This window comes from Thermobia domestica, chromosome 10 (genome assembly GCF_964235325.1).
Source record: "Thermobia domestica chromosome 10, izTheDome1.hap1.1, whole genome shotgun sequence".
NCBI classification, from domain to species: Eukaryota; Metazoa; Arthropoda; class Insecta; order Zygentoma; family Lepismatidae; genus Thermobia; species Thermobia domestica.
In genome coordinates this window covers 92,239,978-92,267,397 of record NC_137463.1, presented here as the reverse complement: position 1 = coordinate 92,267,397, position 27,420 = coordinate 92,239,978, and the positions used below count along the sequence as shown (strand labels likewise).

General features: G+C 35.1%; 1 protein-coding gene across 1 annotated transcript; it reads right to left on the bottom strand.

Moving 5' to 3' along the window:
- Nucleotides 1–766: 766 nt before the first annotated feature.
- Nucleotides 767–27,356, bottom strand: e(r) (enhancer of rudimentary). The gene is made up of 4 exons (XM_081728252.1): nt 27,206–27,356; nt 14,652–14,739; nt 8,588–8,708; nt 767–3,228 (listed from the first exon to the last, which is right to left on the bottom strand). The coding sequence occupies exons 1-4, from the start codon at nt 27,206–27,208 to the stop codon at nt 3,129–3,131; spliced, it is 312 nt and encodes a 103-aa protein (XP_081584378.1). The 5' UTR covers nt 27,209–27,356; the 3' UTR covers nt 767–3,128.
- Nucleotides 27,357–27,420: the final 64 nt, after the last annotated feature.

Sequence of the window (27,420 nt, the reverse complement as noted above, 5' to 3'; positions counted from 1 at the left end):
CTATTAGTTTTCGTTCTATGGTGATTGATTAACGCTGGAACCGAATGATTAATTTCTACCATTTCCAGTTTTAATTGAGTTAACGAAGGAGGGGGAATCTATTTGGAACGCTGAATCGATTTCAAAATACAGTCTGTCGCTTTCTACGTGTATTACCATTTTTGATTTATAGCGATGAATGTTGAAACCGGAACTATTTCTACCATTTCTAGTTTCAATATAGGGTTAAGGGGTGAGATAAAACCTATCCACGAGACGCTGCTTAGATTCCAAGAAACCGCTTCTCAATCTCTCTTACCATTTTTGCTCTGATACTTGTCAACAGGCGGACGAATGAACATAGCCGTTCTCCGTATACAATTTCCGATACTTATGCATAGCATAGTCTAGAAGTCTAATAAAGGTGGTACTATTAGTCATTGTCATAATTCTAGTCACTATTACCGCAAGGCGGTGTGGTGATAAGACAAGTGGAGAATGGAATCATGGAAGCAGGTTACAATTAGTTTAATCTGGGTTCGTAGTTGGCAAGACAGAATGAAAATTTATGTAAGTTCCAATTTCTTTTTGAAATGTGTGTGTGATGAATTTTTAAGATATTGACGTGACACAGAAATGGCGTTCTATTGATGTGTATGTTCGTATCAGGGTCGTACTCTTAATTCTGACAATAATTTAACGAACACCTCGTGCAATTCTTATACCGCAATTTTTTTCTTTAGTTACACAAAATTCCTCGGCTATGTATTTTGTGAACAAAAACTACTTTTACGCAGTTAAGAGATTTTATTACACAAAAAATTCGAACTTCTTCAGCATCAATATTTCACTGAACTAAAGTAGAATATTTTACAATGTAACTTAGTTCTGTCACCCTAGGACAGTTAAAGAAGTTTCTGGATGGACAATCATTGAATACAAGACTATAAGTAGAAAAGAACGAAATTGCAACATCTTAACAACAAAGAAATAGCGCGGTAACTCAAAATGTACCGCTTTTATTCATTGTTTTTTATAAATGTTATTTCGTAATTTCGAAAAATGGAGACGATGCTAACACATTGTATTCAACAGATTACACAAAATATCAGATATTACACAAAGTCCTTAAATTTCTTGTTACTATATTTTATGGATTCTTTCAATAAAGTGCTCTACAAAACACACACAGAATAGGGTAGAAGGACATGATGAGCACGCACTTATTTTAAAATATAGTTCTTGATACTGATGACGAAACACTATGATTTTGTATGTGAATTTTAATCCTCAATTACAATTTAATGTGTTATCAGGGATACTCTGTGGACAAGAAATGTTCTTCGTCAAATGAATGATTATTAGAACGTATCGACGACAATGATAAATTTTCTATTATCTACCAACATATCCATTTAAATCACAACACAATATGTGCAATGTCATGTGAAGGAAATAAACTGTGTCTAAGGATAAAAAATAATTCATGCACTTTATTACTTTCCCTGCACACTATTCTTAAAATAAAGTTACTCCATTTCTCTACAAAAAATAATGTAATATCTTCATACAATTCTAACAGTAACGTTACAAACACTCAGTTGAGAAAAAAAGTTTCGATTTTGTCCTAAATTTATTGTTAAATTGAACCATTAAATTAGTGAGTTTATTGTTAATACTGCTAATTTTTTCTTTTTTAAATAAAGTAATTCTGCAAGAAGCTGAAAAAAATGTCTGATACAACAAAGAAAGAATGAGTTTAGAGCATACTTCTGTACGATCTACATATGCATATTAGCATTTTTAAAATATTTACCAAAATATAACCGACAGAGACAAAGGAAAAATGCTCTACATTAGTCTATGAATGGCTCAGCAATATGAGAACAGTTTCCTACGCAATTTCGACGAATAGTGATCTTCGTGATATTCCTGATCTGAAAATTCAAATCAACACACTTCCTTCATACATATTTCTGACTGTTAAGATCATTAATACAATTTTTTTCAGGGAGCTTTCCCACACATAATAAAAATCACTTCAGCCACAAGAACCATCAATAGATCGGGTCATTTTGCACGAACTTCAAAGCGCTCTAACTGCAACACGGCATGAACTTTAGACATAACGTGCTTTAGCTGTGAAAGCACTTTACGAAAGTCTAACTTCAGGAAAACAGTATCATTCAAACAACAACACAACTAAAACGTCTAGTATTCTCCTTCCACGTTGCTCCCAAAACAAGAAAAATCGTATGACACATGACGCACGTTGAAATGAACTGACTTTCTAAAAACTTATAATGTGCATCATATTAAACGGAATTTGCTCTAAAATCATTATTTCCTTGTTGAGCTGAAGATTTTTTTTTAAAGATCTTTGTATAATTGTAAGCTGTTGTATAACATTCAGTTGTTGCAATTAAGGAACGTGGCAATAGAAACTGTATGCTTAACGTAAGCTTCAACAAAATCTATTTAAACGAAGAACGTGAACTATGATCTAAATATAGATCAGAGGAAAATCAAGTTAATAAACTAACTTAAAAATGTACTAGTCCGTAGTAACATTATTTTCACCCTTCCTAGAAATATTAAATCTTTAACCATATCTCTATTATAAATTTTACAATTAACTTGTATCAAATACGCACTTATTCATTTACCTGTAACTGCTTAGATGAGAAATACAATTATTTTGCAATTTCAGGAGAACAAATATATCTCAAGCCAATTTATAATAGAAGAGAAGTTCTTTGTATAAATATTACAGCAGATTTGTATTTTGTATAATTAATAATACTTTTTCAGTTATTACTGAATAAACATCGAACTGCTATAATATCTTTGCAACACTATTTTTAACAAACCAAAACATCTTTCAAATCACCGTAACTGAGAGCAGCGTAATTTCAGAATAAATAAAAAAATAACTTTTCATTCAACTCTCCCAAAATTCTTTTTGTTCATTTCAAACAAACAAGTAACGAGAAACACTGTTTATCCTGGAAACTTTTCCAATGTTATTTTTCTCATGACGATTAAAAAAAAATTGGAATTTGTAGAACAGTACACATATATATAATTTTTACTTTTCTCTCTTATTATTTCACATAATTTGGCAGTCTATCCACAAGCATGGCGGGCGCTCACTGGCTTCGAGACGCCTGCCTTCTCAGCAGGACATATATTTTTTCCTTTATCCAGTCTTTGTTGTAGGGTGCATATGTGTTGGTGCTCTTTTGGTATCTGAAAAATAATAATAATACGGCTAAAATAGGAACTATTATAACCAACTATGGATTCAAAATGAACTACGAATAATATTATTATAAACAAAATATTTTACTTATTCAATTTTTATTATAATGCAAATGTGGAAACACGAAGAACAACCACTAAGAAATCATGAATCTAGCTTAAAGCTAGAACACTTCCGCTTATAAAAACAAAGATTGCCTTCCACAGTCTAAATCTAAAAAGTTGAACCTAGATTCTCACATCCCTCGCATTTTCTTAGAAGGGAAGTTTAATTTCCCACCATTCTGTTACAAAGCAACATGCATATTAAGTAATAAAAATAGACCGTCTGGACACTGCCTCCACGTAAATATTCAAGTGGCATGTAGAAAAGCATTCTAATATATGACCCCCCCCCCCCAAAAAAAAAGTAAAAACTTACATATTACATAATAAAAGATTCAAGCCTGCGTAAAGTACACCGTCAACAGAACAGTAAACGAAACAAACGGAGGAGGTAAAAAGTCATGTAGTCTTGGTTATGGTTTACCAAACAGTGTTAGGGTCATTAAATCTAGGAGGCTCAGGTGGGCAGGTCATGTGGCCAGGATGGAAGGAAGTAGGAATACTTTCAGTCTTAACTGGAAGACCAATTGAAAAACGACCATTAGGAAGATTTAGGCGCAGAGGGGGGAAGGGGAGGCAACATTACGATGGAGTTCGCAGAAATAGGTATATGAAGTAGAAACTGGATTCAGTTGGCTAAGAATAGAAGTCAGTGGAGAGCTTTTGCGAACGCGGCATTGAACCTTCGGGTTCCATAAGCCATAGAGAATTAGTTTAGTTAGTTAATTAGCTATATAACGGTAAGATCATATCTACTATGAATTCGCAATGTGCTGGCGCGGATATGTCCAAACTTTGCGAGCCTCAGACTCTCGGGCTCAATCGGCCTCGAGTGAGCATCAATACTAGAAGTCGATAAAGAGTCAAGAAAGTTAGAACAAACGTTAATCCCAATGAGAATAGTGAGCGCGAACATGAATGAGTGTGATCTCAACTGATAGAGATCCGAGCCCTTGGCGAATGCGGGTCCGGTGAGGTGAATGGGTGCTATATCACGCTATCTTGCACCTTACTCAGCAAAGCAAGTGCTTCAATCAGAATAGTAAGCTTGAGCCCATGCGAATCCGAGTGAGCCCCTTTAATCAGTATCGTTCCATTCTCATAGTATTTTTTTTTCATGGAAACATTCAAAGATGTGAAATTAAATACACATATTTTAAAATATGTATTACAATGCTAGAAAATATATTCAAATAGTAAAATAATTTATGTTCATTGCTTTTAAGTGCTACAGTGTTATGTATATTTTTGAACGTATTATGTAATGAATTGTGTTCAGCACTTACAACCGACTGTATCGATAGTTCAGTGCTAAAGAGCGTACCTATAGTGCGCGAGGTCTGGTTCGATCCCAGCTCTCGTTATTCTTCACACATGTAATTGCATAACGTTATCATGAAATTAGAAAAAAAATTGAAAAAGACTGGTATATGTCTGATCAAGTATCAAGAATATCTGAAACGAGTGAAAAAGTGCCATCGGTGTTCTTCAAACAGTGACAATGTGTGAAGTGTATTAATGTTCAAAACTAGTATCTAAACGTATACTCACTGGAGACGGATACATTTTGATACTCTTCAGGACATTTTTTTGACTTGTTAAACAATTATCAAAAGTAGTTTCTAAAAAAAATATCCAAAGTATATTCAAAAACAGATTTCTCTTTTTCAGTGCACCTTAGAGAAAATCGTCCATAACGAATTTATCCCTAGGAAATACTACTTTTTATGGACATTTGTTTGCAAAATGATTTATGACTTATTCTAGCATTATTACTGAAATATTTATTTATAAAATAAAAGCAAAGCCAACTGAATAGGTTCCGAAAAATGTGCGAAAAAAATAATTATGTTCATGGCTCAAACGTCGTTATCTTAATATGGTAAATGCTATTTTTTAATATTTTTCTGAAAGGGGGGTTGAAAACCTACAGTATCAACAAAAATGTGTTCAAGTTGAAACAGGCAATAAAATATTAAGAACAACGTTCCTCAGATATTTCAGAATATGCCTATATTGTGAAAACTGAGCAGTTGACTCAACTTTTAGTTAAATTTAAAGCTTAAAACAGAGATTAAATGTTAACTAATCATTGTAAAATTATATATAAGGTGCCACTTTAATGTTTAGGTTCTTCTGACTAATTTTCCCAAGACTGATCCCATTATCCTCAGCCGTTTCTAGTCTATAGTGCAAAATGTAAATTCTACCAGTCCGAGCGGCGGCCATCTTGAATTTGAGGCTGCCATCTTGGATTCTACCTGAATCAAACTGTCTTATCACATTTTAATGCTGACCACCTGAGGATCACAAAACAAAAGAGTTTAGCTCTGGTAAAAAAAAATCCCACTCACACCCTGGCAGGTACTGCACTAATAAGATACATGGTGTCCGAAAAAGAACGTCCCTTTTTCAAACAATTGCTCTCGGTCCCCTAATGTGATATTAAAATCCCTTATTTACTATAAGCAAAGTAACATCAAAGTTTCTTTATAACCTACCTTATAAAGATTCAATATGGGCGCCCTCCGTGACACGGCAGATATCTTAGCGTTTAACGTAAGAATAGAATTATTTAAAAGAAAGTTGAGCCATATAGCAATACATAAATATGACTCAGTTTAAGAAAATGATACGCGTGAGTGTATAACGCACGTGAACTTTTCGAAAAAATGAAAAAGTCCAATTTATTCGCAAAAGTAAACTTTGATTCTGTACTAGAACCATGTCACTTTTTAAAGCGAAACTAATACTAAAATATATCCTCATTACGTTCTCTGTTGTCACAGTAACAAGGCAACAAGAGTAAAGTTAATATGATATGGTCTAAAATTAGACTTAAATTGAGAATGCAATACCCAGTTACATCAACTATTTATTGATTTTTGAAAGGCTTACGACTCGGTTAGGAGAGAAACATTATACAACATTCTTAACAGAATTTGGAAAAAGCTAGTTAGATTAATTAAAATGTTGAATGAATCCCAAAAGTCTGAGTAGGAAGATTCTTGTCCACGAGCTCCCACGTCGAGAATGGCCTGAAACAAGGAGACGCGTCGTCACCATTGTTATTCAATTTTGTTCTGGAGTACGCTATAAGGAAAATCAAGGATAGCAACTAGAGACTAGAGTTGAATGGTATTCACCAGGTTATGGCATAATATGCTGATGATGTAAATCATATAGAGATGATGGAACAACAATCGAAAGAAATGCAGAGACCTTATTAAACGCTTGCAGCGACATTGGTTTAGAAGTAAATGCAGATAAAACTAAATACTATGGAAATTCACAGGGATCGTAATACGGAAAATTATGGATGCGTCAAAATACCAAATAATACTTTCGACAAAGTGGATACTTTCAAATATTTAAGATCAATATTAACAGACTAAAATCATATCCACGAAGAAATTAAATGTCAACTGAAAGCAGAAAATTTGTGTAATTACTTAGTTCAAAATATTTTACCGTCATGAATTCTGTCGAGGAATTTAAAGCTTAAATATATAAAACGATAATCATGCCTGTTGTGCTTTATGGTTGTGAAACATGGTCGCTTACGCTGAGGGAAGAATGCAGACTGAAAGTATTTGCGCATAAAATCCTGATACGAATATTTGGACCCAAGAGGAACGGGACTGGGAAATGGCGGAAACTTTATAACGAAGAACTGCATAATTTATACGGTTTACCAAACTTCGTTAGGGTCATCAAGTCTAGGAGGCTCAGGTGGGCAGGTCATGTAGCTAGAATGGAAGAAAGTGGGAACACTTTCAAAGTTTTAACTGGAAATCCAGTCGGAAAACCTAGGCGCAGATGGGAGGACAATATTACGATGGATCTCGCAGAAATATGAATACAGAGTAGAAACTGGATCGAATTGACTCTGAAAGGACAAAAGTCAATGGAGAGCTTTTGTGAACGCGGCATTGAACCTTCAGATTCCATAGGCCATTGAGAAAGAGAGAGAATACATTTAAGTTAAGCACAACTGAACAAATATGAGTGAGTGGTTGGCTTTTGCTCTTTTATCGGGAAGTCCGGGATTCAGCCCCGCATTCGACTATTTTGACAAAAGTTTTTCTTAAATCCATTCTGTGAATAGAGATAGTGCGTGTACTGTGAGTCTTGGTTGACTTCCTTTCTTATTGCTTTTAAATTGTTGTTATTACTAATTACCAGCAATGACGGATTTGCGAAGGGGGTTAGGGTGTCTTTCGGTTGAAGTCTGTACCCCAAAATTACGGAATTTATAAAGCAAACGAAATATTAATTATGCACTTACACATACACTTCAAGCTCCCGTCAAATAAAAATTAGGAATTTTTGGAAAACCAAACATTAATCAGAGAAACCCATCCCAAAATACTTTTCTAAATCTGCTACTGATTATTTCTATAAAATGGTATTCAAGATTTTATCTGGAAGATTATTGCCAAATCATTGCACAGCTACAGCATAACAGAAATACGGAAGTACGCGCTGACGGATATATTGAAAAACATAAGTTTAGCTATGTGATAGAAGCTAGAATATTAAGCTCTAAGAAATGAAATACGGATACTAAAAATGAAATGATCTAGAGAAGAAAAAAATGTCGATAACTCAGAAGTTAAAATAAAGTTGAAGTTAAAATAAACAGCCTCTAAAATTGCTCTGAAATACTACGTATTTTATGTTTACTTTAATTCATAAAACATGTGCTCCATCCATTATGATGGTGAATTCCAGAGTCAAATATGACATTTAGATCATGAAATCTCATTTAACTATCGAGTATACTGTAAGAAAGCTATGTAAATAGAAAAATCATGAAAATGAAAAAAAAAAAAAGCCAAAATTTTCGCCTTTTTCCCCAAAAAGAAAGCTTTTTTGCATTTCTATTCCTGACAGACTGTACATTCAACCTATTTTCTGAACATGTACAGGGTTTGTGACATCGATGCATTCACTAGTAATAGAGCGTAGTTTCAACCTGACGTAAAATTGGATATTTCAAGCGTACCAACCTAACACATTACACAGACATTATTATTTGCAGTATAAAATTAGAAAAGATGAAATTTGTAAGTTACTGCTACCAAGGTGTGTAATTCAACCGTTAGACTTGATAAAAAAAAAAAAACTCTCATCATTGATAAATAAGGTGTCAGGAAACGAAAGGAAAGTAGTAAAGAGCCAACAAAACTTCTTAACCTGTGACAACTATACATAATAATAAACTGATATTGTAACTTACACGAGGCATGAAAGATCAGCCAATTGGTCAATGAAGTCGAAGAGCTGACTAATGTCGTACGTAATACTAGGTGTGTTCGGATTCTGCCTCTTCAGGTGCTCCTCGTAGATCTTGCACACACCTGAAATGATACGCAAAAGTACAACATTATTTAAATTATTAAAATAGCTTCAGAACATATATAGTGCGAATTCAATGACACACAAAGAATGAACATCGACTTCAGCAGTGAGGAAATGTATGGCTGTTCAATGAGCGGGCTAGGTAGCGTAGTGGCTAACGCACCGGGACAGTATGCCGTAGATGCAAGGTTCGAGTCCTGGTCCAGTTGAGTTGTCCATTTTTTCACTCCGTGTCACCTTCTCGTATAGTTTCGGTATCGAAAAGGACTGACTTTCCACTTCAGTCAACCAATCAATCAATGGATGAACACACAGAAAAACGTTAACTGGAACATGTTACTTTTTAATATAATCAAATTACAACGAAGTTCTATTGAGCTTGATACGAACATAATCTCCGTAAAAGGTCTTCGGTTTTGCTTTGTACAATATTCAAAAGAGTAGAAAAACAAGAATAATTTTAAAATTTACACTTCGTGACAATTTAGCATTTAGAGAGTAATGGTTTCTTCACAATTATTTTCAGCCTCTATGTGATATTCATGAATCCGAAAATATTGTTCAACAAATAATGACTGCTCCCTCTAACAAGTAAAATATAGAGTTTTATTCCTAAAATATTGTATCACTTTTCTGTCGATACTCTTTTATAAAGAACTAAAATGAATCAAACTAATCTTATTTGTTAACGAAAAATATTTAAATGATATCCGAATGCATTTTTATACCAAGAAAACACATAGAATGGGATATCAGATGTCGCTTTATACAGTACATGATTATAACGAGAGACTGCGATGGCTCATTGGTAGAGTGCTCACCTCTAGAGGAGTTACTGGTTCGACCCCTGTCCCCGTCATGTGGGCTCTGTGGTGGATAAACATTGTGTGTGGGCGTTTTCTTGGGGGTTCTCCCATTTCCTTCCACTTTCATCCAGAATTAGAAACGAATTGACAGTTTAAAACCACGTGGATGAGAAGGGAAGCAATGTCATAAGGTCATCGACAGAGAAGCCAATCATGAACATCATGGTGGTAGTTACAAGTGGAGGGTTTCTGCAGAAAAGAACAACATTACAATGTTGCTACCTTGCAACACATGTTCAGAGGTGTTTGTCAACAAAGGTAGAAGGAGCACACCCGACACCTTAAATAAAATATTTATGACGTAACAACAGGGCAACACACAGCTCTCCGTGGCTAAGCGGTTAGCGTACGTGCCCTGGCGCGGGGGACCCGGATTCGATACCCGGCGGGAGCTCATGTGGTTCGGATTCAACGTTAATTAGTAGGTCCACGTCTCACATAGCCTCGCTGCTGAAAGGGACGCTAAACTGAAATTCAACTCAACTCAATAGGGCAACACATGTTTCTCCGAAGTGAAAATTTGTTTCTTATTTGAGTGGTTTGAGGCATTGAAATGAGTTTCATACGTTTTTTAAGTAATTATAAACTAGATCTAATTTATGAATAAACAGGGTTCGCAAAGGAAGTTTTAAATGAACTGGAGTTCGTAAGCTCCTGCAACTCCAGACGTCTGAATTCAATTTTTTACGTTTTATGTTTGATTTAAACTGGCAGCAAGTAACCTGAAAATCAAGTAGTATATTAGCTTTCAGGAATCAACAAACAACGCAGAACAGTTTCTAGATCATCATTGAATTGTTTAAACATGTTTTTCGTAGTTCTAGATTACTGTCATTACTAGTGCCGATTTATTAATTTTTTGAACATTCTTCAGATTCCGTAAGTTTAAGATCAATGGCATGAGTAAAGTCAGGTAATTACTTTGACACTATCATCACGAACTATTCATGTGTCAGTGTACGTAATATTTGAATTAATGAAGCTCTCTGAAAGGATATTTTAACACAATGAATGAGTATGATAGTACGCCATTCTTATTTTCGCTATGCATGTATTTTAATGTGACACAAGATGCTATTAAATACATAATGATTCTAATAATTGAATGATACGCATATTTCAATGAACCGCAACATAAATAATTTAATTTTTATATATACAAATTTCAATGCAACAAAACGTCTACCACTGACCTTGTTTAGCATGTATCTTTTAACTTCTAGGATCCAAAATGAATCTTTATATCGAAGAGGAGGGGGGGGGAGGGTAATCGATTGAATCACAGATTCTATACTAAATTATTCTTCAACTTTATCTGGAGGTTTTCAATTTATATGCAACTGTAGTTTGACATGTTACTAAATTTAATTATTTACTCAATCATCAATAGTTTTCCGGTTCAAACATAATTAAACGATTTCAATTCAGAGGAGGAAAAAAAATCTTATCTTGCATTCTGGAAATAAATATGAATAAATAAATTTCTAAAGTGCCTAATACCCTTTCAACTACAGTACTTTCCATTATGTGTAGTTTTAAACACATTGGTTCAAAGACTTATTACAAAAAGCACATTCAATACGTAATTTTATCCACCAACAGTTAAAATAACAATATTACTGAAGAAAGACCTTTCGAATTACAGGGTTAAGTAAAATTAAACAACCGAAACAAGAAACGAAATGAACATCACATTATCATTGAAAAAAAAAAAAAGTTCGTTACACTTATATCCTTCGCTGCAGGAAAGGCATCATGATCTTTAAAATCTCAGTACATTTCAAGAAGAAGGATAACACGTCTTTCTTTGATAAAACTCAATCTACGACTTCATTATCTCTGTCCGCATTTGTTTTAACAACATACTCAAAGTTCTAATTATAAAGTTTACTTAAATTCGACATAACCACGGATACTGTACAACTTCTTCCTTAATACACCACTGAGGAATCCTGACCTGCTACGGTGTCATCAGGTCAGTTTTAAATTCATGTTTCTCACACTAAAACATTACATTATGCACAAACTAAATCTTAATATCAATTGCATTGTATAATCGACAGCAATACTCAAAAACTTAAGTTACTATGAAGTATATGACCGAGAATGCAAATGTTAAAAGACATGCTCTTAGGAGCAACCGGTCTTCGGGAAAATATGAAGCAAAATATTGACTTGTTCTATTTTGTGTGTGCTTACTGGACAGTAAACGTCCCTTTTTATTCTTTTTTATTTTCTTTTAGTTGTCTTTAAAAAAAAATGTTAGTTATGGCATTATTCAATACCATATTTGAACAGATCAGTTTTGCGAGGGTTTTCTTAACCTTTAGATGCATTTCGGGGGTCAAATTGACCCCTCAGGTATTCTTTTTTGTATTTTAAGTGTATGATTTTTTAAAAATCTTTCTGGTTCCTTCTGACATCTTGGAGTAGGTTCTTTTGTATTATTTTATATTTAGTTAAGAATTTTATCTATAATAAAAATGTAGGACTGTAGTTATTACAAGTACTACGTATTTCCATTTGGGGTGTTACTTTGACAATTTTTTCGATTTCTTTCTTTTTTGGTGGAATTTTATACAAGGTTTCATATGTAAGTTATGACAGTTACTACACCGTCTTTTATAAGCACAAGAAGAAAAAGGAAAACTAAAAGAGGAAGAAAAAGTATAAAAAAAGGTCTGATGCTGGGATATTTTTATCACGTTAGATAACTGATGTCTAAGGACTGTGTCTAGTCTAATAGGTTATTGTTGTGTGGTCGAAACAGTATGATGAAAGATGAGTGGTCACACAAACGATGAAATTTTGCAGGAACTTATTTTAGAGGAACAGAAATAATATTGTACGCAAATATGGGAGTGACAAGTTTGAAATCCTTGTACACAAAAGATGAAGAGTTCCCCTATTCTGTAAGTTTTGCAATGTATATTAAAGTACGCAAAAATAGAAATTTGTTATGAAAAATTGATAATAAAGTTATATTTCTTGAAAGTATAAGCGAGATCTAATGTTTACGAAATTTATGTACAGTACTCACTTATTGTTAATACAAAGATAGAGCCCTTGTACCTAAATGGGAAATCATTATTAAGAAAATATTGCTTGAAAATATTAATTATGGTCCTAACAGTACGTTTAAAACAAGAATTACAAAACAATTCTGGAAGAAGCAAGAAAAAAGTCAAGGGATCAAAATGACCCCCAAATGTAATGAGAAAAAAAAAAAATCCCAAATTAATCTAAAGGTTAAAATGGATTATTTACTGTTTACTTGTGACGATAACAGTTATTTTCTGTGCACTTAATATGGCAAATAGGTATGAGCTCTTGTTGCTAGATTTTTCAATGAACCTCGTGACCGACGAGGAAAACAGAAGTAGTTCTTGAAACATTTACAGCGACAAATAAAACATGCATAATAAAGTTAGTTTTATTACTGAGAATGGTAATGTGCCAGACTTTTTAATTATCGCTTTCTTCATGCCACTCTAATATACTAATGTCCACATTATTTCCTTTTGAAATCGGTCTTCGATATTCTTTCACCGGTTGGATGTACCGATACTGACACAGTACCACAATTTTTTCATCTTTCATTTCATATTAGTTAGATATCAGGGCCACAGAAGCTACGAATGATATTAAAACAACCACGAGTACGACATAACTCAAGTTTATTGTGAAACTTGAATTGAGTACCCTTAGCATCTAAGATTTCCTTAGGCAGTCAACATTCTTAGCCTCATTTAGGCTACACTTGTATGCTAAATTCGCTCAGGTTATCAATTCAGTTTGTCTTCTATGCTTTATATAATAACTGACTGTTTACTTTTCCGTTCTGGTTTCTGACCCCGCTATTCCAGCTCATCCTGCAGCAAAGTGGCTATAAAATTATGTTAATGAGAAAAGAAAATCCAAAAATGTCATTCCAGAATTCCCCCCTCCCCTCCTCAAAATTCTTAGGGTCTTTAAGATAATTTGCCTCAGAGCGGAGACTGTCTATGAGCTTAAAACGAATATCAATTCAAGCATTTGTATAGCAGGAATCTTAAAATGATTCAAACACATGAACTTCCGATAATAAGGTGCATAAGCTAAGAGTCAATTGGCGCGGGAGACCCGGCTTCGATTCCCGGCGGTAGCTCAAATGGTTCGGAATCCACGTTAATCAGTAGGTTCATGTCTTATATAGCCTCGCTGATGAACGGGACGTTAAACTCAAAACTCAAGCTAACAGTCAAATCATTTCATAGATCTCACATTTCATACTTCAACAAATTCTTCAACTCAGGGAAATAAAGTTTCAATTTCCATACATGAATGTATGGTAAGCATTATTTTATTCGGAGTGAATTTCTTGGTTTATTTTACTTGATGCTCTCGGCTAGTGATCAATTTTAACAAACAATCACGTAGGGACGCCCACAGGATTTTCTCCAACGGGGGAAAAACCTATACACAAGTGCATCGCACGCGCGCGCACACACACACACACACACACACACACACACACACACACACACACACACACACACACACACACACACACATACACATACACATACACATACATATATACATTTTGATACACATAAAACATATGAAGCAACAATTATTTACGGAATATCCTTATTAACTATCGTACTACAGTATTCAATATAAATATGTAAGTACTATAGTATGTGAATAAACAATCAGTATGTCTTCACATGTACTTCGAAGAACTGAACATTGGTGGGATTAACTCTTCACATCGCTGAGGGAGCCATGCCACCAATTATATGCAATAATTGTAGTCATCAACTTCATACAATATTACTACTACACATTAGATTATTTTTAAATTAAAAAAAAAAAATCTCAGGAATAAAAACTATGAACTAATGGGTATTTTGAGAAATTTCATTGATGATAATTTAAGAAATAACCATGAGAACCCCGAAAGAATCCCAGCACGGTTAGGTATACCGTAACACTTGCGCACTGCAATCCACATTTCACAGTTCAACATTGCAATACTGTATAATGGTAGGTTTCGTAAGACAGCCAGTCAATATGCATGTTGTTTCTTACCTTCCATGCATTCGTTAACACTTTCATAGTCTGAGTAGGTCCTGGTCTCAGGCTTCATGCCTGGCTGCACCAGCAAAATAGTGTGGGACTGAAAAAAAGAAGTTACACATAAAATTAATTTATCACTAGCAGAAACAACTTTTAACTTCGTAGAGTGAAACAATAAAAAGGTTACGATACTATGGTTTCATATGGGAACGTAATTCTGACTCAATCTGTGTAACGAACACTATGAAGTGAAAAACCTTACATACATACAGGTATAGCTTCACTATAACACTCCAGAGAAAGAACACTACAACACTGCAAGTTGCAGAGAAAGAAAAACAGATGGTAAATCCATGTCAAGTGGTTCAATCCATATTGCTCGACAATTTTAAAAATATCGTATGTTTAATGTGCAGTTACTTTATCATGTCGTTAGTTCAAAATAACCATTATTTTAATATTAGTGACTTTAGGTTTCGAGTGGCAGCCATATTTGTTTTCAAATATGCGTCATTTGATGTTGTAAGGGTTACTGAATCTGAAGTATCTCAACCCATAGTTGTTCTATCGATGTGGAACAAAAACAAGTGTCAGCGGTCAGCAATTTGTAATCTACAAGACTATGTATTAGCCATTATCGTCCATGAAGTATAGCAGCGTGAAAAGTAGGTCACTGACGTTAAAAGTTCAGAGTTGAGCAAATGAGTTTTGCAAGAAAGCAAATGACCAGTAATGTGAGCTTTTCTGAATAAAGAGGTCTGATTAGAAGTGCTCATTCACAAAGTTTCAACCCTTAGACGTGTACCTCCTTTTTTATAGAAATGATTAATAATACAGAAAAGTGAAAAACGTGCGCACTTCACAGTATATATCTCTGGTGGGGGACCTCATAAAATACCTTCTCATAACAGGTCTGTATATTATTATATACCAAAAATTAGGAATTTGAGATTTGACTGTAAGTACCTTCATTATTAACACAAAGTTACACCTACAAATAAGCATAGGCAGAAGTACGGATAACCGAGAGTTTACTGTATAGGTATCATACATCAATGTACGTTTAACTCACAGAGGAATTAAGTAAAATATACAAGAACAAGTTTTATCCTGTTAAGAAGCAAACAGAACATACACATGAACACGCTGTCAGCACGCTGCGTGTTCCAACACGCAGAATCGTGTTCAAACATGCAGCAGATGGGAATTCACCACTGGTGCCTCAATCAGATGCGTACCGCACAAGGAGACGGTTGTATTCATGCAAATTTGTGAATCATTACTGCAGTTCGGTTGTGACAAAATGGAATGTGATGTAGATAAATTAATTGGTGAAGAATGTCGTAAGTGTGTGTATAGGCCAGTATCAAGATGCATGGCGGCACTTCAGTGAAGAGAAGAGAAATCTTCTGATAATGCGAACAAACAATGGCATTGTAAACATATGCAACTATCATGAAGTGAAGTTTCCTCGATAGTATCATCATCTGTTCGGTAATTCGTGTTGCGATACCGCTAAAAATCGCTAAAAAGCTCTAACTAAAGAACTTTCATAACGTTCAGAAATTTCGAGAACACACTTACTAAAGGAAAAGAATTATGCAGCAGAGCTAAGGTTGCCAACTTTTGAAAATGAAAAAATTGGATACCCTCTTGGAGTACCTATACCCTTAAAACTGTGACATCATCGCTCGTCAAAAATGTGACCCACATAAAATTGAGCAATTCCGAGTTCGAATTTCATAACTCTAGTTATTTTTGAAGCATTTATTAAACTTACTTATTTCAGTTATAGTTTAGTCGGTACATGTAATTTTTGTAATCTACCATCAATAATACATCGTATTTAAAATACAAAAGCAAATTTAATTGGTAATATAGTTATGCCATGCACCAAATATACTTGAAAAATAAGTCTTATAAGCTTTGTTGGGGCTGGTAATGTCTCATAATGAATATATACTATTACTGGATCTGGATACATTATTTAATTAGAAGATGCAGCTGAGGATGAAGCACTGCTATACAGCGGGCCAACATATAAACCAACACCCTCGGTCCGTTCTTATCAAGCAGAAGAAAACCGAAGTCAGTGCGCTGAAGCAGTGTTTCCATCATCAGCTTTTCTTACAGTTTGTCTGATGTTAATATGAAATAGTTTTCCAATGGTTGATGAATTGGAAAAAGAAAAAAAGTTTCCATAAAACTAATAGAAAATAAAGTATGAAATACTTAATCAAAAGTATAACATTGTAGTGTGAAATTAGTGAAGAAAAATGTAATTTATTTCATATGTAAAAGTAACTGAGAGATGTGCTTTTTTTAGTTTTCTACGTTATTATGCACTCATAATGAATCTTGCAACGAATACACGATCTTCAGGAACGAATCACCGTTGCTCAGTAGTAAAGCTTTCAGCTTTTATGGGGTAGGGTCCCTGGTTCGTTTCCAGTTCGCGCCAAATGGGTTTCGTGTTGGACAAACGTCGTGTGCGGGTATTTTCCCGGGATTTTCCCCTTTTGTTCGGTGTTCCACTTTCTTCATTCCACTTCACTATCATAATCACCGTCTCTCTTACTCTCGGAGCATAATCATGGAGTGTTAAACTAAAAATGAGTAAATGACCTTGTTAAAAAAAAGGGTGCATGAAATTTAGAATTTAATGAAGTAACAACTGAACAGATTTCTTTGTGCACTTATTGCACTGCTTGTAATAATGAAATATTGCATAGCTTACAAACAGTAGCAACGAAAAAGTAACCATTAATAATAATAATCTTTTATGCGAGTTCATTTGTGAGTATATGGCTAGGGTAGGTTATGAACTTTTAGCGCGGACGACCTGGGTTCGATTCTCTGTGGAGCTTATCTGGTTCGGATCGCATGCTAAACTGTAGGTCTACGTATTATATAACCTCGGTTGCTATAAGAGATACTAAACCGAAATCTAACCACGCAACATTCTGAAAATATTGAAATTAATATTTTTATATGCATAATGCGTAACTGATATCTGCACTAGTGTTTTGCAGAAGTAGGACTCTTAATTACTTTTTTAAAAAATATATTTATTTCAGTTTACACTCCCTTAGCGACACTGAAGCTACGCTAGGTTTGGATCTACAGCTGAATATAAGTTTAGAATCGTGTGTGACCTCCGGGAACCGAATCTGGAGCTCCGACGCCGCTCGTATGCTAACCATGTAGCCACCAGGAATTTTTTCAAAGTATGTTTATGAATTAGACCTAAAATCACAAGTGTTAACACTATCGTATTAAAATGTGGACACACGATCTTAAGTCTGCTATTAATTAAAACAGAAAATCACTGTGCCTTACTACTGTGATTTTACATTCTTTTAATGTAAAAGCTGGACACTTCTGCAAGGTCTATCTTGTCAACTGCAGTTTAATCCCTATGTTGAAACATCGCACCACAGTCAGAGGGCCGTGGTTGATTCAAAGTCGATTCCACTTTCTCTATTCATCATTATGTGCGTTCACGGGTGTCAACTGAGCCCTCTACGAGAAGTGTCGAGTTCGTTTGTACGTGTGAAAGTGACGTCCGACAACAATGAAAGGGACACACTCAGGGTTTGAAAAAACCCGGGTATTTTTGAAAAGACCCAACCCACCTGGGCCCATGTGGGTTTTTTCGGGTTTTATTGGGTTTTTTCGAAATATTTCAATCTCTTTGGGGTAAAAATGTTAAAATATGAATTATATTTCATGAGTGTCATTGTCACAACTTGCAACAACTTTCTATTTACTGCTGTTTTGAAAAAAATGCCGCCATTTTGAAATTTTATATTGGATCGCCGAAAAAATCCATACAGCAAATTTAGAATGTCTTGTTCTTCTACCCTCAAAATATCAACTTAAAAAGTCCGAAAATTGCACCTTGTAGCATGGATACCCGCTATTTTGAAATTTTATGCCGCCAAAATATATACAGGTAATTTAGTCTTTCGTGCTTTCTACTTTGAAAATTTCAACTTGAAAGACCTAAAATCGCGCTTTGTAGCGTGGATATCAGCAGCGGCGCAAATTTGTCTTCAACATTGGGGGGACGGGTAACGGTATATATATATATATATATATATATATATATATGCGATGTACAAAATATTTATGAAGGCGAAAAACAATGCTGAGGAGGATTATTACCCATGTCGGTCTCGGCGTCCTCTATAGGGGACATAAAATATGACATTATTATTGCTTTATAACTTTAAAATCCGCCCGGCAACATTGAAAACTGTTTACAAGGGATAATCCAAGTATGATCATTCCCTGTAAACAGTTTTCAATGTTGCCAGTGTGATTTTAAAGTTGTAAAGCAATAATAATATCGTCATATTTTATGTCCCCTGCGTGGGACTCCGAGACAACATGGGTAGGGGAGCAGAGTTGTCTTCAACATTGGGAGGCGGTCAGATTTGTGGCTTATTCTGGGAGGTATCAATTTCATCTCACTTTCCTTTGTGACAGTTGGACACAAATCATCACATTTCTTCCTAAAAGACACATTTCCAATCGGATTATTGAGGGGAACAGTTCCAAGATTGTAGGGGATATGTCCCCATCATCCCCCCGGGAGTTTCGCCAGTGGATATCAGCTATTTTTTTTAAAAAAGCGCGCCATTTTGTAATTTTACGTTGGTATGCTGCCAAAATCTAAACAGAAAATTGAGAGTGTCTGTGGTTTGTATCCTGAAAATTGAAAAGACCGAAAGTTGAACACTGTGTGGTAAAGGCAGACAAACTAACAAATGTAGATCGAGTCATCCTAGGAGCCTCAGTGACGTTCGCCAAATATGAATACCAAATAGCTATATTAATTTAAAACAAAGACATAATTCATCAAAATGTCTTAAATATTTTTCAACGTAAAATAAATGGTCTTATTGTTGAAGTTCACTTTCGATGCTTTGTGCATTCAATTACGGGAATTACCCGAGCACTTGTTGCAAGACCGCTCTTTTCCGAAAATTAATTTAAAACAATTAACAAAGATAGGCCTATAATTCATATTTTATAAAGTAAATGTTTCTAAATGTCTAAAATGAAATGAAATATTCTCCAACGTAAAATAAATAGATTTATTGTTGAAGTATTCACTTTCGATGCTTTGTGAGTTCAATTGCGGGAATTTCCCAAACACTTCTTTCACGACGGGTTTTCCCTGAAAATGCAGCTTGCTTTACTGTACATCGAAACTTCCATTAATACTGAAGTTTGAATGCAACACTTGAAATAGTAAGCGTTACGTAGTCTTCGGAGCTCCGACCATTAAGCTTCTTAATTTTGACAAGAATTTTTACGTTATTGCTAGTGTTAATTTACAGAATGCTTATTTGAAGGCTAGCAACAAATGACTGAACTTAACTGCTGTTGTTGGAAAACCAAATTTTACTGAATACCTTTGTTACCATCAAAGGTAAGAAATAATACTAATAGTTTTACTAATGTATTTACATATTTACTGTTAGTACCGGCACCTATGACCTTAAACCCGTCAACGTATGAGGGATAACGTCCCTCGGCGGCGCCGAGTCAGCAAACACCTTATTCACGGAAAGTATTTTCTAAAATATACAATCGCTTACTTTACTTCAAATAGGCTATAAGCATAATCCGCACATTAATTTGTTCTACAATTATCTCAAGCTAAGGTGAGGTTTTATTTATTTATTTATTTATTCATTCATTCAGTGCATTTAGAGTTTTATAAAGGTCTTATGTTGATTATTGTTGTCTATCTTAACATCTTAACATGAAAGCATATAATTCGCCCAAAGAAAGTTTAAAATCTGATAAAAATAACTTTCAATGTGATCACCTTAATTGTACCAATAATACACTAACAAAAAAGTCAAAAACCCAGGTGGGTTTTAAGATGGTTTTTTTCAGGTGGGTCCAACCCGAAAAAAACCGGTGGGGTTTTTCGGGCTGGGCCCACTTGGGCAAACCCTGGACACGCTGCTCAGAGGAGAGGCAACAATACTGAACTCTGCCGAGTCAGAAGTTTCGTAGGTTGTACTTTGTATATTTGAGTTCTTGAAAATGTCCTTCTGTTGACCTTTAGCAGTTTTCATATGTTCAGTAAATTTTATTGCCTTCAACTCTTCAGCAAATTCCGCGCACACAGGTCAATATCAAAGCGAATTATAAGCTCTGCTTTAGCCATGATCACTGACAAACAATTCCTTTCGTCACTCCAAAATATCTTATCAAAATAGAGTACAGGACTAGTAAGACGAAAAAATACCGGACATTTAACCTTCAGTTTTGAGATCACACCGGACAAGTAGGTAAAAAACCGAACTGTCTGGCAAAATACCGAACGGTTGGCAACCCTATTTGAAATTGATCCCCGGAAAATCAGTACTACATACTAAATAAAAATCTTTGTCCTACAACAAACACACACACACACACACACACACAAAAAAAAAAAAAAAAAAGTTGAAAAAAGAAGAAACAAAGAAACTTGATCTTGTCACTCCATCAGACAATACTGACATTTCGAATGCAACGTGTTCAAAAGTAAATGTATCACCTGTTTCGAAAATAAGATAGTTAAGTATTGAACCGAGACCAAGAGCAATCAGCAAAAAATTAAAACAACTGATTACAGGCTTGCAAAGAAGGCTTGAAGTTGCCTTTGACAGTTCAGTTGCTGATGAATCACGGGCACAAAATATGCATTAAATGTCGTTGGCCGAAGAATATTAAGTTCTGATCGAAAATTTCAAACTGAAATCCACTTTGCTGTCAAAGAACAAGTGAAAATAATAAGCTTACTACCAGAATCGTGGTCAAGACAAATGTGAGTACTGAATTTAGTATTTCACAACTTTTAGTTAAACTCACAAAAATGCAAGGAATATTGCCAGATGTATGTAACGGAAGAAGTGGTAAAGCTATTGATGAAGATACTGTGAAGAAAATAGTAGAATCCTTCTTGGCAAAAAAAGCCTATGTATCTGTGCGAATTAATGGTATTTAAGTTCACATGCAAATGCAGTTACTACTTGGTAGCTTGAACGAGTTTATATACTGTAAGGAGATAAACCCAGATTGTGAAATTAAATGAACGAAATTCTGTGGACTTAAACCTAAATGGTGTGTATTTGCCAGTACATCAGGAACACATTCTGTATATGTACGCGTACATCAGCAAATGTGAAGTTAATTGATCGATGGTGCTAAGTTAAATGTGAACTATAAAGATTTGCTTGAAATGTTGACATGCGATCTCAACAATTCATAATGTATAATGGATAAATGCATGCTGTGCCTAGATTCTGAAAATCTACTTAACTACTGTTTCACGAAGAGTTCGCAGACGACATTCCTAACAATATTATTAACAAGCAGTGGATAACAACAGATCGTGCTGAGATGATCACCCTAGTGAAACCAACAAAAGACTTTCTTGACAACCTTGTAGCAAAACTCAGAAATCTAGTCACACCACTGTGTGTACAAAGTACAAAATATCCCCAAGAGGTGTGAGTTTTTTTCGGGCAAAGTTTCCAGAAACGCCATATACTTATGTTCCTATTTCAAAAAAGGGGAAAGAAAAAAGAAAAAAAAACTACAACATAAAAGATTTAGTTTATAGTATTGGAGCGAGAAAGCTTAGTGTGTTGACCCGTACTTCTGGCAGGCAACAAACAACCTGAATACGTTACTGCATGGTGACTGTTCATACCGAAATTACCCGAATAAAGCAGGCATACTTGTATTCGCAATGATAATTGGACTTGAGATTATGCACAATGTATTTCAACTTTCTTCTTGTGGACTTAATACTTGTGCAGTTATCTGATGAAACTAGTGTTTCGCGTGCATTAATATGGTTGAACAACAAAGTAAAGTACGTGTTCATTGTGTAGATTACGAAAAACAAGAAAACCTTGTAAGAAATAAAAAGTCGGAAGTTTAAAGTACTTAATACGGGTGATGTTAGTGAAATAACTGTACAAGCCAAATATTAATACAAAAATGGGCAGGTCTTTGTATGCTCGTTGCGTGAGTATATATCTAACCTGGGATGTACTTGAATCTGAACCCACAAAGTAGGGGTTATGTATATATTTACTGAAAGCTTGGATCAAGGTAAGATCAAAACCGGGTACCAAAATTGGGGAGGTCTCAAGCTTTCCGCTTGAGGGCAACACGTTACTCACTTTTATTAAAATCTTTAAGCGTGACCATAAAGTTCGTTGCAACTCCAAAAAGTCTGAAACGGTGAGACAGATACGAAAACAGGAAAGAAAGAAAGAAAAAAAGTGTCTTTCATCATTTCAAAAGTACAACGTATCAAAGTAAAATAAATTGCCCCAGGGTCCCACTCAAAATTTTTAAGTGGAAAGGGAGTCAAATTGCATATCGTATGAAAGTTGGTGTTTAATAAAAGATAAATCAAGTCGCGACTCTCTACGATAAGCCAGTGCAAAATAGCGGTGGGTCAAAATATCAATACAATCTTCATTGTAAAGTCTATGGCTTATCGGGCATAGATGAAACTGTACGATAGATGTAGAAGCAAAAACATGAATATGTCATTATTTCAAATGTATAATGATTCAAAGTAAAAATATATTCCAGGGTCCCTCACAAGGTCCCAGACGGGGTCCAACACAAAATGTTGAAATGGAAAGGTGTTCAAGTTGAGTATCGCATGAAAGCTTATGGTAAGTGCAAGAATAGGAAACAAGTCTCGACTCTTGATAAAAAGACTATGGCCACTCCTATTAATCTGAAACGGTGATACAGGTGAAAAAAAAAACGTATCAAAGGAAATGACCCGCTGCCATTTTGCAATGCTTATCGACAGTCGAGACTTGTCGAATGTCCAATTCTCTTATCACTTAATACAAGCTTTTACATGATGTGCTTGTTTACCCCCTTTGGCATTTGAAACTTTTGAAATGATGAAAGACATGTTTTTCTGTTTTCATATCTGTCTCACCGTTTCAGATTTTTTGGGGGTTGCAACGGAATTTATGAATACGTTTAAAGATTTTAATAAAAATGAGTAGCGTGCTGCCCTCAAGCGGAATGCTTGATATCTCCCAAATTTCGGTAACCGGTTTTTAGTGGGGCAAGTTTTTGCTCTGACTCGGACAGTGCTTGCAACTGATTCATCTGACTCAGTTCCCGGAGCAGTTTAGGAATCAGTTACTCGAAATAGACAACCTGATATTCTGGGGTGAGGTTAGACTTACATTAAAGTTGCACCACCAGACCATAATTGTATTCCACGTGGTATTATCATGAGGGTAAAAGGTGAAATAAAACAAGCCTTGCGGCGCTTCTAACCCCTTCGCTCGCTGAAGCTGTTTCATAACAAAGTTGTGTATGCAAAGTGGACTAATAACACGTGACATTACGTCGCGATCGGGTGATGCAACTTCAATATAAACTTAACTTCACCCGTTACTCTTCCCCAGAACTCACTTCTAGACTATTCCGGAGAATAGAAACATCATCGGCAACTGCTTCCCAAACTACTTTGAAAACAGGTTCTGAGAATTCTTAAAACAACCGTAATTCACAAGTTCTCCAAAATGTGGATCAAAAAACAGCCACAGTCAAACTAACATAATTTAAATGAAGTGAAAACCAGTTTCTAAACTAACCTAATCCAAACTATTCATAATCTTCAACTAAGATATTTAATTCTCAGCCAAAAAATTAAAAAAAAAAAAAAAAAAGTATAATGTGTACAGCTTGTATTTGGAAGTACATGGGGGCTACCGCCTCCAATCTCCCCCCCCCCTCCTCAACTATAGCTGGATAAAATAAACCTTATAAAAACAATTTCGTAATTAAACACTCACCGCTAATGTTATAGAGATCCAGCATGGTCCCACCTATTAAATTCCCTGATTTTCTAACTAGAGTTTCTAAGCAGACCTCCTGAAAAAACGTTTGGCAATCGAAGATAGTTTTAGTATTTAAAGTTTTCGCCATACCAGAACACTCATGAATAATAAACTCATAATTACCGATTCCACACACGAGAAAAGAAGACAACAGAAACACTTGCCCAATATTTAAGTTCACATTACTGAAAAATGTTCATTTCCACACAGACGTCGTTTTATTGATGCGAGCACAATTCCTGTTATTACGAACAAGAGAAACCAATAAATGTCCACTATTACCATATATCGGAAATAGCTTCAGCCTTCGACCACAACCATCACAGGTTTTCTCTAACTCAATTAAACCAAACAATGCTGCAAAACGATAACAATGTCCGAATCTAATACAAACTTATTTAAAAAAGACAAGCTAAAATTCTTTGTATCAAATTCATTAAACGGTTCTTCAATCGCATTTGCTAATTCCACGTACATTACCCATGAAACTAAATGCGCTTCCACGTAGGTATTTCACCAGCGCATAAACCTTACACACACCGACAAGTAGATAGTAGGTGACATCACACTATCAAACTGCCATACGAATGTAGACACCTAGTGGAAAAATATGAACTACCACCAACCTACCTTACAACCACGGATGTCGCACCAAAAGCACAAACAGTTCCAACAAGTGACTGAACCTATAAGAACCGATTGAAGTCACTCCCCGAGTCAAAGTAAGGCTGATATTTAGTATCTCCCCCAATCTTGCACATATAAGATTTACAGTGTATTACTTACTTTACAAAATATAGCTGAGCTAGGGACAGCTAGCGAAGGGAGTTAGAAGCTCCCAGGACCCTTGTACTTCTACCTTTATCACAATTTAGACAAAAACAAGGTACTCGGTTCTGGAACCATGAAGTGAGTTGGGGGAGATACTAAATACCATCCCAAAGTAAGGTCTTGCCTTTAGTTGACACAAGTTGAATATTGCTTTCTGCACAAATTTTATAGCAATTGAAAACTTGAGACCTCATGAAGTTAATCTGCACCGAGAAGCCCCGCCGGGACAAACCTATGCACTAAGCGAAAAAAACTAAACTTAGATGAACTCAACCTAAGCTAGCTTCATTTAACAACTTATATAACCTATTCATAAGTGATTATTGTCATCTTGAAATGCTGTCGGGGCCTTACGGAATGTACGAAATGTAAGATCACGTTCTAAAAATTATTACAGGTACAGAACGGATTTAGAGAAAAAGAAGTATATATGTAATAGATGTACGTATAGATCCGGATTCTCAATCTGCACCCAAACTATCTTTACACACGCAAGGAAATGTTCTTGAATCGGTAAAAGTTTTAGGGTAAACTTTACAATACACGCTCCAGCTTCGCATCGATTAAAGGGCATGGTAGAGAAGAGTAAGATAGGGATAAGTAGGATAGGGGTAGAAACGGCTTAGCTTAAGATTTTGGAAGTTTTGATACATTTTTAGGGTTAAATTCCAAAGTTGGGCGTCCGTTTCCAGAGAAATTTTTAAAATTTACAGGAAAGATATGGATAATTTGATCGTTTGTGTGCTTGATAATATATAAGAGTCTCGAAAAATCTGTTTATTTGTTATATATAAGCGGTTATAAACATGGGACTATACGGCGAGTGGAGGGAACTACTTGGCGCAAGGTAACCGAACAATTGTATTGTGGGAAAGAAACGAGCATTTATGTTATCAACATGGCGAATGTACAAGGGCAATGAACTAGCAGTTTTAACATTTGTGAAGCAATACGTTGATAACGAGCAAAATCTTTTAAAAGTTTGTGAAGAGCACGGATTAATGAACCTAATAACAAATTGCAGAAAGTGTGGAAAGGAGATAAAAGCGAAAAAACTTGACGAAAGCGGACGCCCAACTTCGGAATAAATGCCCATTTTTATAAAATTAATAGTTTGTAATTTCTCGTTTCTGAGTGAGTGTACTAGCTTGAGCGGGCATTGTAAAGTTAACCCAAATTTTACTCTAAGCAATTCATTCATTGCAATGGTTATAGGCCTATTCAACTTCATATTAGAGCAAGTAGTATAATAAATATAAAGTGATACATCGTCAGATATAGTTTTAATAATTCAGTTACCACTTAACTTTCCAAGTAGCCTATCTGGTCATTACTTAACTCAAATACCATAAATTGATTGTTGTACTCTATCTACTCTGGAGATACAAAGATATTTTTCCGTATCCACTGTTTCCAAACTTCCAATAAGATTTAATGCACACGTTAAGCATTACTTAGAACGGCCAAACTTTGATCTGAAACATAACCCTATGGCAAGAAAGGATGGGTGATTCTACCCCACTGCCAATAAATGTTTTTCTAAGCTGCTTTTTAATTTATTGTAATTAGTATCGGTAAAAATAGTAGTTCATCTCTCTTTGTGGGTATTTTATTATTTAGAAGCTGCACGTGCATATACAGACGAATAATCTATAACTAAAGACAAGAGTATTTAACCTCGTCACATATTTTTTTCGAAAACGAGTACGCTACTGTGCAATATTACACATAGCTTGTGTCAGTTCTTAGCAATTGTTTCTCCAAAAGCAAATAATTATTTGAATTAATCTCTCCCTACACTCACGCTGTATCTTTGAAACTAAAAAACAATATTACCATTGTTCTGCCAAGAAACTCCTTCCGATACCACCAATTTTCCTATGTTGAACTTCTCATCTAACAAAGTTCTGGCATTAACGGGATAACATAATTAGTTTTTATGAAGGTCCCGACCTGAAATACTAACTCAGTCATACTTAATGATTTTACAACTTATGTAACCAAGTTTACCATCTCACAATTTCCAATTCTAGAGTAAACCTATTAGCCAG